This window comes from Macaca thibetana, chromosome 9 (genome assembly GCF_024542745.1).
Source record: "Macaca thibetana thibetana isolate TM-01 chromosome 9, ASM2454274v1, whole genome shotgun sequence".
NCBI classification, from domain to species: domain Eukaryota; kingdom Metazoa; phylum Chordata; class Mammalia; order Primates; family Cercopithecidae; genus Macaca; species Macaca thibetana.
Genome location: NC_065586.1, coordinates 17768455 through 17783287, shown reverse-complemented (window position 1 = coordinate 17783287; position 14833 = coordinate 17768455). Strand labels below are relative to the sequence as shown.

The window sequence follows — 14833 nt, the reverse complement described above, 5'->3', positions numbered from 1 at the left end:
AAGGTGCTGGGATTACAGGGACGAGCCACCACGCCTGCCAGCTTTATTAACTAACTGTATTTAATAATTACTGAGCCATTCTATACACCCAACACTGATGAGGCCAAAAGAATCCCAACTACCTCACTGACACATCATGTAACTGCCGTCAATTTACTCTTCTTACAGTCTGAACTTCCAAACAACCATCAAATCCATCTAAGTATACAATTCTGGTTCCATTCTTCTAAAATAATTCCTATTTTCAAAAAGTTCCACCATTCCACCCTCTCCCCCATGTTCTCATCAGAGATAAAGAGACCCTACAATACATCCTCTCAACACTGTCTTCAATGTGTGTTCCCAATCTCATGGTCACACTGAGGAGCTAGAACTGAGAGACGGGATCATCTTAAGTGCTGGGAGATCTTTGGAGAGTTTGCAAAATGTAGTCAATGGACCCTATGCTGCAGAATCACCCAGGTCTTCATAGAAATCATTGAATAGATTCCTGGGCTTTTTCCCAATATACATATTAAGAATCTAGTAGAACGGGGAGCTTAGGATCTGTAGTTTTAACTAACTCTCCAATTGATTCTTAAGCATATTAAAGTTTGAGAACTATCAGCCCAAACCCTATGCATATTTGTCTCAAAACCAGTGGGGAAACAGAAACGGTAGGGGGTGAGGGAAGTATATTATATTTTAAAATAAAATAAAAATCCAATTTCTTAGCACCAATCTTCCTCAAGTTCAACTCCTCAATTAGCACAATTGACCCATCTGTGGAATTTGACTCAGTCAAGTTTAATTCACCCTTCTCCTTCCTTGTAATTTTCTATTGAGTTTTTCCTGAAAGGTTCTTTTGTGTTCACTTAGCTTGCTCTCATATCACTTCTAAAGCTATGTTTGAAAAATGCTTCAAAATAACTTCTTTCTGAGCCCTTCTCTCACCCTACTTCAATTCCTACTCTCCCCTGTTCTGCATGTAGATAGAAAATAGAAAGCTCACAAATTATTACAAAGAACTAAATTGCTCTGCTCAGTCTTAGCTGAGATAAGCTAGGTTCAACCAATCTTAGTAGCCCAGTAACATAGCAATTTTGGAAACAGGTTATCTCTTGCCCCCAAAAGTAGGCTCTTTCTCTGACCTTGAGGTTGTTCTAGATAACATTTCACAATAACCAAGTATCCAAACCTAAAATGTGATTATAATATCATCTGACTAAAGAGACCAGCCTTTGTAACAAGGCTGCAAGGTGTTTTGTATTTTTGTTTTATTTTCTGTGCAGCCACCAGATAATGAAATTTGGTCAATATAAGAAAGAACTAAATACTCTGATTTTATTTAACCTTCAAGAGGTCAAGAAACCAACTACATATAAGAGGATTCCTCCCACCACATTGGTGGTATCACCTTCTCTGATGGCTAACTAAATAGACTGCATATTAATTTACAAGCTAATCCTTCACATTTTATAATCGTCTAATTTTTACAGTCTCTAAATACCCATAACCTGACAAAACAAATCAGAAACATTTAGAACCCCATGTTGTCAAGGGATCTGCCAAGATTTCATCTTAGGCAATCTGAATTAGGAAAGAATGTTCTATGGATCATTTTTCCAGGGATAACTTAAATCAAAGGAAAAGAAATATTTGGCAAAAATTCATTTATCACTACAACTTTATAATGTTAACCAGGAGGCTTTGGTTCAAAGACTACAAGGAAAAAGATTTTCTGAAAAATGTAGCCCATAGTTAAAAGAATAAAACCTCAGAGAAAGTTAAAAGAATGCTTTCCCATTAATTAAAAGTAGCTGAAGTATCATTCGGGACTTTTTACCACATTTATTCACCATCATGTCTTCAAAAGAGTTCTACAGAATAGTTGAAAACACAAAGATGCTGATCAATTGATATTTCTAGTACACACCAAACAAGAACATGATGATTTTCTTGAATTAGGTTCCAACTAAAAAGATGAGAAAATTTTGACACGAAGGTAAACATTCTAAGCATCTTACCTTCATAACCTCTAGAGCATAGATTGTCTGTGGTTCCGTAGATCTTCCACCTGCTCCATAAACCCGATCCCTTGTAGAGCATAACATTCTTTTCCTGTCTATTGCCATAGTTAAAAAACAAGTCTTCTCCTTTAATCCCCAAAAGTGTGTCATTTTTGCACTCCCATTTCTGAAATGCACTTTTTGAGTCACAGGCATAGAGAGTGATAGCAACCCAGTCAGTTTTTGATGGCACTCCCAGGCATAATTTAAATGCAACACTCATAATCTGAGATTCGGACACCCATCGGAACTTCTGTGATTCAGCATCCTGGTTGCAAGCCGCGGTTTGGACGGCACTGGGACTTACTGCTTCCACACAGCGCTTGTGATCTTCATTATAGATTAAAAATTGCCTGGTGTCTGTTTAAAAAGAAAGAAGCAGGAAAAGAAGAAGAAAGCAAGCATGGGTAAGTGGATTCGTGTAACAAGGACAATATTTTAGGTTGAAAGTTTCCAACTCTTCCATTTCCCTAAAGTCTTAAGATTGCAGGAAAAGAGGTACTGATGATTATACCTGGGGCCAGCTCTCTTTAAGGATCCCTGAAGCTGGAGGGAGAACCTGGACTGAGGACCTGCCAAGGTGCCAGCACTCAGCTGGATGTCCTCAAAATGTCCTAGTTCACTATGAAGAGTCTCCTGAAAAGGCCCACCTTACATGCCCAAGGATTGTCCAGGAATGGAACACACAAGGGAGATAACAGAAAGGAATAATATCAATGGGGAAAAGAAAATTTAGGTAAAATGAATACAATAAACTGTAAAACTAAATGCATGTCTGTCCTAGAAAAGATGTGTGTTTGCTTGTTGTTTTTAAAGGACAAGGTCTCGCTCTGTTGCTCAGGCTGGAGTGCAGTGGTGCAATCATGGCTCACTGTAGCTTCCAACTTCTGGGCTCAAGTGATCCTCCTGCCTCAACCTCCCAAGTAGCTGGGACTACAGGCTCACACCACCATAATCAACTGATTTTTAAATTTTTGTAGAGATGGAGTCTCACTGTGTTGCCCAGGCTGGTCTCGAACTCCTGGCTTCAAGCAGTCCTCCGACTTCAGCCTCTCAAAGTGCTAGGATTACAAGTGGGATCTACCTCGTCCGGACTAGAATAGGATTTTGAAGTATTACACATCTCAACACATTTTGGTATTCTTTGTTAATAATTTAATAGTGAAGTTTGCAATAAAGGACAAATAAACGTAAATTTTATATCATTGGAGATAATATTTTTACGAGAATAACTTTAAAAATAACATTTTGTATATTCATAATTTGGAACTGGTGATTTAAGTAAATATGTAACGATGGCTTATACTTAACAGCACGTAGCTGCTAACTGGCAGAACGGAACTTCCTCTTGCAAAAGAGGAAAAAAGGATCTGGTAAGCATTTTTTTTTCCTTTAATTAAATCAAAATTGAATTCATGTAAAGGTTTCTCTTTTTTCTTTATTGTTAAGGAATATAGAAATGAAAGTAACTGAGTGCTTTACTTTTGTGACATAAACATCCAGAAATTAAACACATCTTGTGACATTTTCCTAAATTCCATGTACTCACCTTGTTCTTTCAAAATGAGCTGGTAGTAGTGCAGATGTTTGAGGTTCTGACTAAATGAGCTCATTATTTTTAATTAAATAACTCCAGCGAAACTAAAAGAAGTTAGAACCACACCACTAGCAGAGTCCTTCAGTGTTTCCAGAGCATTTTTGCAAGGCGTATTCTGTTTCCTGTTCCGAACGCCGCAGGGAAGTTAGCACCCCTTACACTCTGAGATCAGTGCTAGACCCATAAACTTAACGCTTATAATAAATTCTTGCCTCAAAAGATTTTCTCCTGACACGCTTCTCTATATGCTCTTGTCCACACTAGTTCCAGACCTCCTACCTCTATCCTACCTTGAAATGATCATCTTTAAAAAAAAAAAAGAAACCTTTATAGCAACACCCAGTCTGGTGCTTGATCAAATATCTGGGTGCCAAGACCCAGCCGTGTTGACACATAAAATTAACTACTGCAGTGTATTTTTGGGTATAGTCGATAGACTTCACTATTGTTTTAGAATGCAAAAACAAGCTGAAAATCCAGGAAGACGCCTATACTTTTAGCTTATGGATCTTGGGGGATGGTGGTGCCAAGAATGAGAGAAGTCTGGATGTTACACATTAAATGCTGTCTTACTTAGAGTGAGTAAGACCTACTCTCACTGCCTCTATGCTACCTGGGTTCCTAGTTCTCTGCAACTTCAAACCTCTGCCTGGGCTCCTCTGCTGGGTTACTCATTCATGCTGTTTTGATTTCTTGGAATCGGAACTCAATAAAGCCTGGATCCAGACACCTGCCTCTGCTGGCTTCTCTGCAGTTGACATCTGCCCACTGAACATGCAATACCTGTCCCAGTCTCCTTCCGTCTAGCTGAGCTCCCTTCCACACCTGATCTCATTTTGTAACTGCTCGTGACCTAGTGGGGCAAAATGAGTAATTTTTTACCTTGGCAATAAAATGAGAATGTTGATAATATAGGGCTTTGCTCACCATGAAACACAGGAAATAGGAAAATGAAAACGTTTTTTTAAAAAACAGTGACTATGATCATTTACTTTATGCAAAGGTAAATTATCTTGTCAAATCTCAAAATGTAACAAACTCTGAAACTTTTGCCATAGATATCTGCAAACTCCACTATACTAGCCTCTAAATTTAATGTAATTTGTTTGTGTTATTCCATCTACTGTTTTGTTTTTTTTTAACCTGGACTTATCTTCCACTTTTCAGATAGCTTTGCTTAGTAATACCTCATTGTTAATAATAGTAAATATATCTTCCACCTTATACTTTGGCCATTTTCATTGCATTTTCAAACAACAGTCTTGTTAACTGGTCAAATTCAGTCAATTAACCGGTTGGTAACCAGTCTTTGAAGAGAAGACATTCAAAAATCTTTATGCATGAATAGTGTTCCCTCTTCAGATGTTTTTACACTTATCTGACTTTTGTATGTTTAATTTTTATCTGCAGTCCATCTTAATTTCACTCTAAGACAGACAGCATTTAACGAGTAACATCCAAACTTCTCTTTCTCATTCTTGGCACCACCATCCCCTGAGATCCGTAAGCTAAAAACCTAGGAGTCTGCCTGGATTTTTAGCTTGTTTTTGCATTCTAAGACAATAGTGAAATCTACCAGCTCTACCCAAAAATACACTGCGGTGGTTAATTGTATTTGTGTCAACATGGCTGGGTCTTGGCACCCAGATATTTGATCAAGCAGCAGACTGGATGTTGCTATAAAGGTATTATTTAGAGCCGAGATGATCATTTCAATCAGCCAACTTTAAGTAAAGCAGCTCACCCTCCTCAGTGTGGGTGGACCTCATCAAATCAGGTGAGGGTCTTAAGAGAAAACAAACTGAGGAAAAAGAAGAAGGGGAAATTCCCCAAAGAACCTTGGCAAAGAACGAATTATGCCTCTGGACTGCTTTATTTCTGTTTTTGTTTGTTCATTTGTTTTTGAGACAGGATCTTGCTCTGTCACCCAAGCTAGAGTGCAGTAGTGCAATCACAGCTCACTGCAGCCTTCAATTCCTGGGCTCAAGCGATCCTCCCACTTCAGCCTCCCGAGTAGCTGGGACTACAGACCTGTGCCACCATACCTAGTTAATATTTTTTATTTTTACTGGAGACAGCGGTGTCACTTTGTTATCTAGGTTGGTCTTGAACTCCTGGGCACAAGTGATCTTCCTGACTCAACCTCCCAAAGTGCTGAGATTACAGGCCACCTCACCCAGCTCTAGACTGCTTCAGTCTCAAACTGCAATATCAACTTTCTCCTGAGTTTCCCGCATACTCCTCCACCCCTGCAGGTTTTGGACTTGCCAGCTTCCGCAATTGTGTGAACCAATTCCTTAAATAATTCTCTCTCTCCCCCTCTCTCCACCTTCTTTTCTTCCCTTTCTGTGTGTACACACACACACACACACACACACACACCTCTGACTAATACACATACCTTAATTCATTCTCTTTGCTCCAACTCCATTTCCATCACCCCAGGCCAAGCCACCATGGTCTGGCTCTAGTCTTCCTCTCTTAAAAATGGAATCATCAAAAAAGATAATACCTGATCACCCAGTTTTTTGGGAGGAGCGGGTCTGACTTGTCACCTAATGCCAAATTGCAAAACCTACCTAATATAATAGGTGGCCTTCACTGAGCTACCTAAGAGAGTGAGATTTCTTTCTGTTTTTCCCATCTCTCTCTCTCTTTTTTTTTTTTGAGATGGAGTCTCGCTCTGTCGCCCAGGCTGGAGTGCAGTGACGCGATCTCAGCTCACTGCAAGCTCTGCCTCCCGGGTTCACGCCATTCTCCTGCCTCAGCCTCCTGAGTAGCTGGGACTACAGGCGCCCACCACCACGCCCGGGTAATTTTTTTGTATTCTTAGTAGAGATGGGGTTTCACCATGTTAGCCAGGATGGTCTCGATCTCCTGACCTCGTGATCCACCCACCTCGGCCTCCCAAATTGCTGGGATTACAGGCATGCACCTGGCTTCCCATCTCTTTTGCAGATTGCCTATGATGCACACCACATTCTGGTTGAATGCTCACTCAATAATAAAATTCTTTTCTTTCTCATCTACCTTTATAGAGAGGTTTTCTGGGTGGGAAGGAGATTAGGTTTCTAACTACAAGTCCTCAACAACTTAAACCCTGTAAAAGGGAACCACTGTACCCAGGAAAAATACATCCAGCCCCTATACCATTGTTTATTAGAAAGGGCACAGTGACCCATCTGCCCTCACCACCAACTACACCACCTTTCAGCTCCTCAAACCCTCCAGGCTCACTTCCACACTGGTGACTTCATGTTTTGAGTTCCCTCTTCTTGGGATGCTCACTAAGACCATAGCTTAAGTGTCAACTTTTCTTTTCTTTCTTTGAGACAGACCCTTGCTCTGTCACCCACGCTGGAGTACAGTGGCGCCATCTTGGCTCACTGCAACCTCAGCCTCCTGATTTCAAACGATTCTCCTGCCTCAGCCCTCCGAGTAGCTGGGATTACAGGTGCATGTCACCACATCCAGCTAATTTCTGTATTTTTAGTAGAGGTGGGGTTTCACCATGTTGGCCAGGCTAGTCTCGAACTCCTGACCTCAAGTGATCCGCCCACCTTGGCCTTCCAAAGTGTTGGGATTACTGGCGTAAGCCACTGCGCCTGGCCAAGTGTCAACATCTTAGAAGGCTGATCATCCTAACTCATTCTATTCTTTTATTTACCATACAATATCCATAACCATCTTAAAATAAATTCTTCAATTTGTTTACTAATGTTCTGTCCGTGGCACAAATTAGATGGGTCAGAAAACGAATGCCCTGTAGGAGGAGGCCTTCATCAGAGGCCAAGGAGAACTGCTGAAGGCTCCAAATCTCTTGCACCTTGGGTGGGATGAGTCCGAGGCACCCAATCGCCCAGTCCCCTACTGGAATATAAATTTCACAACAAGGGTGACTTCAGCTTTCTGATTTAGTGCCGCAGTCTCTCTTTGGGGAGCATAAATAATCTCTCAACAAATAATTAGTTGAATGAATGAAAGAATATTTATTAAAGCGGAAGCATCTTGACTAGTAATCCAGATAAATTATTTATCTAATGATAGATTAATGATTACAGGTGTATTGAATATTCGTTTTTCCCCTGAAAGCTTATTTTTACTGAAGAGCAATTTAGAAATGTGTATACTTACGAAAAGAGTACTTGGAAATGAAAAGGTTCTATTTCAATACACACTTATCTATTCTTGTTTCCTTTATTTATCTTTTGCCATTAGGAAGCAGTGTAAGTTTGATATTGCCTTTGCCAGACAATACAAGGAAATGTAAAATTATTGCTCTATGGTGATACATTCATCGTGCATTATTCTTCTCCCCAAATAACCAGCATGTCATTTTGCTTTTATCATCATCTCTGCAACACGTCTGACTTAAAATGTCATACTTCTTCCTCTGAAGGCGTATTCAAGACGTTGGCCAAAAGGCAGCTTGTGGCATTTTTACCAATATTAACCACACTAACATTTATAAACATCCTATTTTTGTCCATACTGATTCTGTTTTTGTAATAGAAATAAGGCAAAGATCAATGGATGGGCACAGTGGTTGCTGTTTTTACTTCTCTGCAATCTCATTTGTAGGATCTAATATGTGAGTTTCTTTTTTTAATACTTACATATCAGAAATTTATTTCCAGAATTGCAGTGATTCTCCCACCATCCTAACTTGATCTTACTAATCTCATATTTATTTTTCAACAAATATTTGACAAACATCGACCACATGCTACATGCTATGCTAATGACAAACAAAAGAGATAAGTTTCCTGCCACACTGAGTACACTCTCTGCTGTGGTTAACTCAAGGGCAAAAATATCAAGGGTCAAAATACATTTAGTGAAGAAGCGATAAGTTTCAACCCAATGTCTCAGGTTAAAAATGATTAAAGACTAAACATCCAGTAACATAGGTGTGGATTTCTTTTTTTTTTTTTTTTTTTTTTTTTTGAGACAGAGTCTTGCTCTGTTGCCCAGGCTGGAGTGCAGTGGCGCGATCTCGGCCCACTGCAACCTCCGCCTCCCAGGTTCAAGCAATTCTCATGCCTCAACCTCCTGAGTAGCTGGGACTACAGGCATGTGCCCCCACACCCGGCTAATTTTTGTATTTCTAGTAGAGGTGGGGTTTCACCATGTTAGCCAGGCTGGTCTCAAACTCCTAATCTCAAGTGATCCACCTGCCTCGGCCTCCCAAAGTGCTGGGATTACAGGCGTGAGCCACCGCGCCTGGCCTGGATTTCTTTTAAGCATTTTAAAAATTATTCCACAACATAGAGCAAGTCATTAAATTTCCAAGCCTGCTAGCAAAGAAAATTAGCTTATTAAAGGTGATTGTTCAGGGAGATAAGTATGATATGCTACATTTTCTTATACATTTTTAGATTTTCCTATCAGTAAATAAAATGCTAACATTAAAACGCAAAAGAAAGTAACTTCTGGAAGACAGAGAAGCCGGATAAGAGGAAAAGCAGCAAGTAGCTGTAGCAGATGCCACCAGATTTATACTATTTCTCCTTGGCCTTCACTGATTAGGTGCACGCAGGCCCCACTCCCAAATGCCAGCACCATGTCTTTTGGCCTGGGGGCTTTTTCTGGTTATCAGAACCCTCTAGGCTCAAACATGGCACAAATTAGATGGGTCAGAAAATGAATGCCCTGTAGGAGGAGGCCTTCATCAGAGGCCAAGGAGAACTACTGAAGGTTCTAAATCTCTTATACCTTGGACGGGATGAGTCCGAGGCACCCATTCACCCAGAGCTCCTACGCTCCATCACCCACAGCAGTCACTGGGTGTCCACACACCTTCCCTTTCTGTCTCACTTCCCCATTCCCCTGCCAGTGTTTCCTGGGCTCACTTCCCAAATAAACTAACTTGCCCTCAAACCAAAGTGCAACTGTCTGAGGACAGCTTCTTGGGGAGCCCAAACTAAGAAATATGCTCACCAGCCTCAGTTAAATAAATGTACCTATGTTTTCCCCAAAGAACCCAAATTAAGTGAAAAACAAATATTTACCCTGCACCTAGTACATTCAAGAAGCTATGCCAGGTGCTGGGGGCTGATGGGGGGGTGTTAGTCAGAGTCTTAGGCTTAGAAATGTTGAACAGGAGGCCAAGGCAGGTGGATCACCTGAGGTCAGGAGTTCGAGATCAGCCTGGAGAATGTGGCGGAACCCCGTCTCTACTAAAAATACAAAAATTAGCCGATGTGGTGGCGCATGCCTGTAATTCCAGCTATGGGAGGCTAAGGCAGGAGAATCTCTTGAACCCACAAGGCGGAGGTTGCAGTGAGCCAAGATCGTGCCACTGCATTCCAGCCTGGGCGACAGAGCGAGACACGTCTCAAAGAAAAAAAAAAAGAAAAGAAAAGAAAAAGAAAAGAAATGTTGAACAAAAGAAAAAAAATGGAGAGTTACTTCATTTGTCACTTTGATCATTCAGACCCAAAATATTCAGGGAAACTACTGATTTAGGTCATTGCAATTGGTCTTTTGGAAAAGTACAGAATATGAACCCAGTATGGGTCTGAACACAAGGACAAAACAGAGGCCAAGAAACTCTTCCAACTTCCCTCCTACTACCTTAAAGATATGAATATCTACACCTTCCTGGGGCCATTCACTCCCACGTCAGTAGAAGAGGCTTCCTTCCTCCTGCCCACCGCTCTACCTGTGGATCCTGAATCTCCTACCTCTCCACAGCTAGTTTCTCCTCTCACTCCTATTTCTTCAGTCTGAATGCCAGCCTCCCCAGATCCCCCTTAAGATAAATAAACAAAACCCTTTACTAGGTAAGAAGCTGACACTACACTGCTCTTTCTTCTTCCATGCATAGCACCACTGATTAATTAGTTCACCGTAGGTATGTATCAAGCCAATCTGATCATGACATAATCAGAGCTCTAGGGTTTGGCTCCCAGGTAACAGACTCCACTGCTCGCTGGCTGTGTGACCTTGGCCAAGTTCAACATTACTCTGTGCTTCCACTTCCCCATCTGTAAAATAAAGGGGGAAATAGCAGGACCTCCTCATCGTCGTGAGAATGAAATTAGATCATCTAAATAAAGGGCTTAGAAGAGTCCCTGACACAGGAATTGCTTAATACATGTTCATTATTATTATTGTTAACTTGGCAAACTCAATCGTACAGTGTGAAATGTTTCAGAATAGGATGAAATGAAAGAGCAGAGAACTGTTGCAGCAGTCTAGAAAGAGGGACTGGCCCGGCGTAGGGGTTCACGCCTGTAATCCCAGCATTTTGGGAGGGCAAGGCAGGAGGGATCAACTGAGGTCAGGAGTTTGAGATCAGCCTGGCCAGCATGTACTAAAAATACAAAAATCAGCCAGGCATGATGGCGCACGCCTGTAATCCCAGCTACTCGGGAGACTGAGGCAGAAGAATCACTTGAACCCGGGAAGCGGAGGTTGCAGTGAGCCAAGATGGCGCCACTGCACTCCAGCCTGGGTGACAGAGTGAGACTCTGTCTCAAAAAAAAAAGAGGGACGGAACGACAGAGAACACGGAACCACGGGGTTTCCAGCCTCAGGGGGCTAGGGGCGTGGCTAGGAGGGTTATGTTCTTTGGGGCTGATAGACTTGCAATCAAATCCTGGTTCCACCATTTTTTAGCTGTGTTGCCTTAGTGCTATTAGCCGTTCTAGCCTCTACTTCCTCATCTGTAAAATGGGGATAATAATGCTGTCTGGTAAAGCTACCGTGAACTTCTAAATGAGATCATTTATGTAAAGCACCCAGCATATCATTTGTATATAATACACACTTGATAAATATTAATTCCCTCCTTTCCCCCTCTTGAAGTGAAAAGTCTAGAAAAATTGATACAGATAAAGGGATCAAAATCCTTCTTTTAACATAGTGTTATTTGAACCACATTATATCCTTCATGATCAACACACTCCAGGTAGTAAATATCTCCTTCTTAGCCTCAGAGTCTGAAGATCATAATGAAGAGTTAGCTCTGTTCCTTACTGACTACCTGACTTCTGCAAGCCACTGAATCTTCAGAGCTTCAGCTTTCTTACCTAGGGAAAAGTACACAGTGACATCTTCCCATCCGCTTTATGGAAGCTATGGGCCCCTGAGGTCTAAGTTTCTACCACAATTATTCACGTGCAATATTTGTAGATTAAACCAAAAGTTGCATAACTGTCAAAACCTAAGGTTGAGCACGGTGGCTCATGCCTGTAATCCCAGCACTTTGGGAGGCCAAGGTGAGCAAATCACTTGAGCCTAGGAGTTTGAGACCAGCCTGGACAACATGGCAAAACCCCATCTCTACAAAAAAACGCAAAAATTAGCCAGGCACGGTGGCATGCACCTGTGGTGCCAGCTACTTAGGAGACTGAGGTGGGAGAATCACTTGAGTCCAGCAGGTCAAGGCTGCAGTGAGCCATGATCATGCCACTGTACGCCAGCCTGGGTGACAGAGTAAGAGCCTGTCTAAAAAAAAAAAAAAAAAAAAGCATATATATATATGTGTGTGTGTGTGTGTGTGTATGTGTGTGTGTGTGTATATATGTGTGTGTGTGTATGTGTGTGTGTATATGTATATATTCCAAAGCATAAAAGTTAGCTCAGCCTTCTAGATACAAACACTGAGAAAGATGGAGACCACATTTAAAAAGGAGAAAGGCGCTTGTATTTTTCTCCCACTTAATTCAGTTTTGTGAAAAAATACATTGAAGAGCCAATATTTAACATAAGACATACGTTTATATTGGAATCAAAGTTTTCAAGAGTGATTGCGAAAAACCACTACTGTGATAATTACATAATAATTATCTTTCTTAGCATTTCATTGAGGGAAATGAAATAGAGGAGTATCAGGATTATACCATTAGTGTGATGTCAATGTCAGAACCAGTTGGATCCCTTCCAGCCAAATGCGAGCTCCACAAATGGCAACAGGAATAACCTAATTTGCCCTTACCTGATCTAACAGCGCAGCAAGAAATCTAAGGGGAGGTGGAAAAGTACAAGCTGTTGAGCAAAGTCCTGGATCTGTGTCTTCCTGCTAAACAGTCACCTTCTGGACATTTTACCTCCCTGAGCCTGGTGCTTCATCGATAAAATGATGTCAAAATGCATTACCTCCAACTTCCTTCTTGCTTTAATGCTCCATGATTCTAAGGCTTCTCTGTCCACCAAGTCTCTCATTTTCATTTTTTGAAGATGTTCTAGGCTTTTCGTGATACTGCCTGACCCACTGTTTGAGTGCCTTCCCAGAGCCTAGAAAGCCTCCATGTTGCCCAGGGACTGATGGCAGCAGCTAGTAAGAGCCTACTGTTGGCCGGGCACGGTGGCTCATGCCTGTAATCTCAGCACTTTGGAAAGCCAAGGTGGGCAGATCACGAGGTCAGGAGTGCAAGACCAGCCTGGCCAACTTGGTGAAACCCCGTCTCTACTAAAAATACAAAAAAATAGCCAGGCGTGGTGGTGGGTGCCTGTAATCCCAGCTATTCGGAAGGCTGAGGCAGCCGAGTCGCTTGAACCCAGGAGGCAGAGGTTGCAGTGAGCCAAGATCACACCATTGCACTCCAGGCTGGGTGACAGAGAGAGACTCCATCTCAAAACAAACAAACAAACAAACAAACAAAAGAGCCTATTGTTGGCATCTCTTCCCAACTCTGTCCCCACTGGCATCAAGTCAGTAGTTTGAAATCAACCATGGTGGGAATATTTACAGCATGGACATCAGTAAACAGCATAAATCAAATCAGTGCTTCCTTTCTTTTCCTTCTTGGAACCAGTAGTTACAGTAGTTAAGTTTGCCAATACACCACTACCCGTGAGCCAAACCCTCCCATTTCCAAGTTAAACTCCTTTGCTGTGTTCTCACCTCTGTGCCCCACCAGCTCTCATGGTACATCTACCGTGATTATAACCCAACTGAGCTCAAAACCTTGCTGCTGAGTGATAAAAAGATAGCATGGCAAGAACAACAGTAGGAAAGGTGAGCGTCTAGCCCTGATAACCTCTAGCCTCCTGTACCCCTCCAGATAGAACCAGCCCATCCGTTGGCAGCAGCCCACAGAGACTTATGGTGCTAATGCTGTGGGATGCTCTCCTGAAGGTGGAAGGAAGGATTGTGGATTGAAAAGAAATAAACTGATTGTAAGTAGGGAGACCTTCCCATGGGTTTTCCTGGTGGGCAGAAGTCAGGGGAGAGGTCTTGAGACTTCACATAGCTTTAACCTGCTGCTAAGTAAGCAGGTGCTCTGCCTTTACACAAATTCCTCCAATCACATGCTTCTTGGGCCAAGAAAAGATAAAATAAAAGTTACAGGCTGGGTGTAGTGGCTCACATCTATCATCCTGCACTATGGGAGGCCAAAGTGGGAGGATCGCCAGAGCCCAGAAGTTTGAGATCGGACTGAGCAAGTTAGTGAGACCCTGTCTCTACTAAAGTCCCAGCTACTGGGGAGTTGGGAGCGGGCCAAGGCGGGAGGATTGCATGAGCCCAGATGTCAAGGCTGCAGTGAGCCGTGATCGCACCACCGCACTCCAGCCTGGGAGACAGAGTGAAACCCGTCTCAAAAAACAAAACAACACAAATTACAGGCTTTCAAGTAACGGGCTCCCTTGAATCTTTTGTTTGTTTATTCTCCAAGTAAACAGATCTTCAGCATCCCCCCTCTCTCCCCAATATCTGTGCCTATGAAAAGGAAGACATTAGTCAGAAGAGGGCATCCTGCTGTCAGGAAGAGGGAAACACTCCTGAGCAAACCCAGAAACGCTATCGCTCAGAAGCATTATCAAGTCAGTTTAAAGAAAATTAGGCACTGTGTCTGTGCTGCCCAATATGATAGCCAGCCACCTCGTGTGACCACTGTACACATAAAATGACACTACTGTGAATTGAGACGTGCTATAAGTATACAATACTCACCAGATTATGAAGAGTTAGTTTTAAGAAATGAATGGGAAAATATCCCAAATCAATTAAATGTTGAGTGGTAGTATTTCTGAGTTACTGGGTGGAATAAAATACATTAATAAAATCAGGGCCGGGCGCTGTGGCTCACGCCTATAATCCCAGCCCTTTGGGAGGCCGAGGAGGGCAGATCACTTGAGGTCAGGAGTTTGAGGCCAGTCTGGCCAACATGGCGAAATGTCATCTCTACTAAAAATACAAAAATCAGCTGGGTATGGTGGTCTGCGCCTGTAATCCCAG

The 14833-nt window shown here is 42.1% G+C and overlaps 2 protein-coding genes across 2 annotated transcripts in view; one reads left to right on the top strand and one right to left on the bottom strand.

The window, feature by feature from the left end:
- The window catches only part of MRC1 (mannose receptor C-type 1), a 98352-nt gene that overhangs the window by 81834 nt on the left and 1685 nt on the right, over positions 1 to 14833 (bottom strand). The window contains exon 2 of the mRNA XM_050805393.1: positions 2007 to 2408. Coding sequence (XP_050661350.1) covers positions 2007 to 2408 — 402 coding nt within the window. The remainder of the gene's footprint in view (positions 1 to 2006; positions 2409 to 14833) is intronic.
- The window catches only part of TRDMT1 (tRNA aspartic acid methyltransferase 1), a 687969-nt gene continuing 682836 nt past the window's right edge, over positions 9701 to 14833 (top strand). Inside the window, exon 1 of the mRNA XM_050805403.1 lies at positions 9701 to 9711. The gene's annotated coding sequence lies outside the window, so the exon portion shown is untranslated. The remainder of the gene's footprint in view (positions 9712 to 14833) is intronic.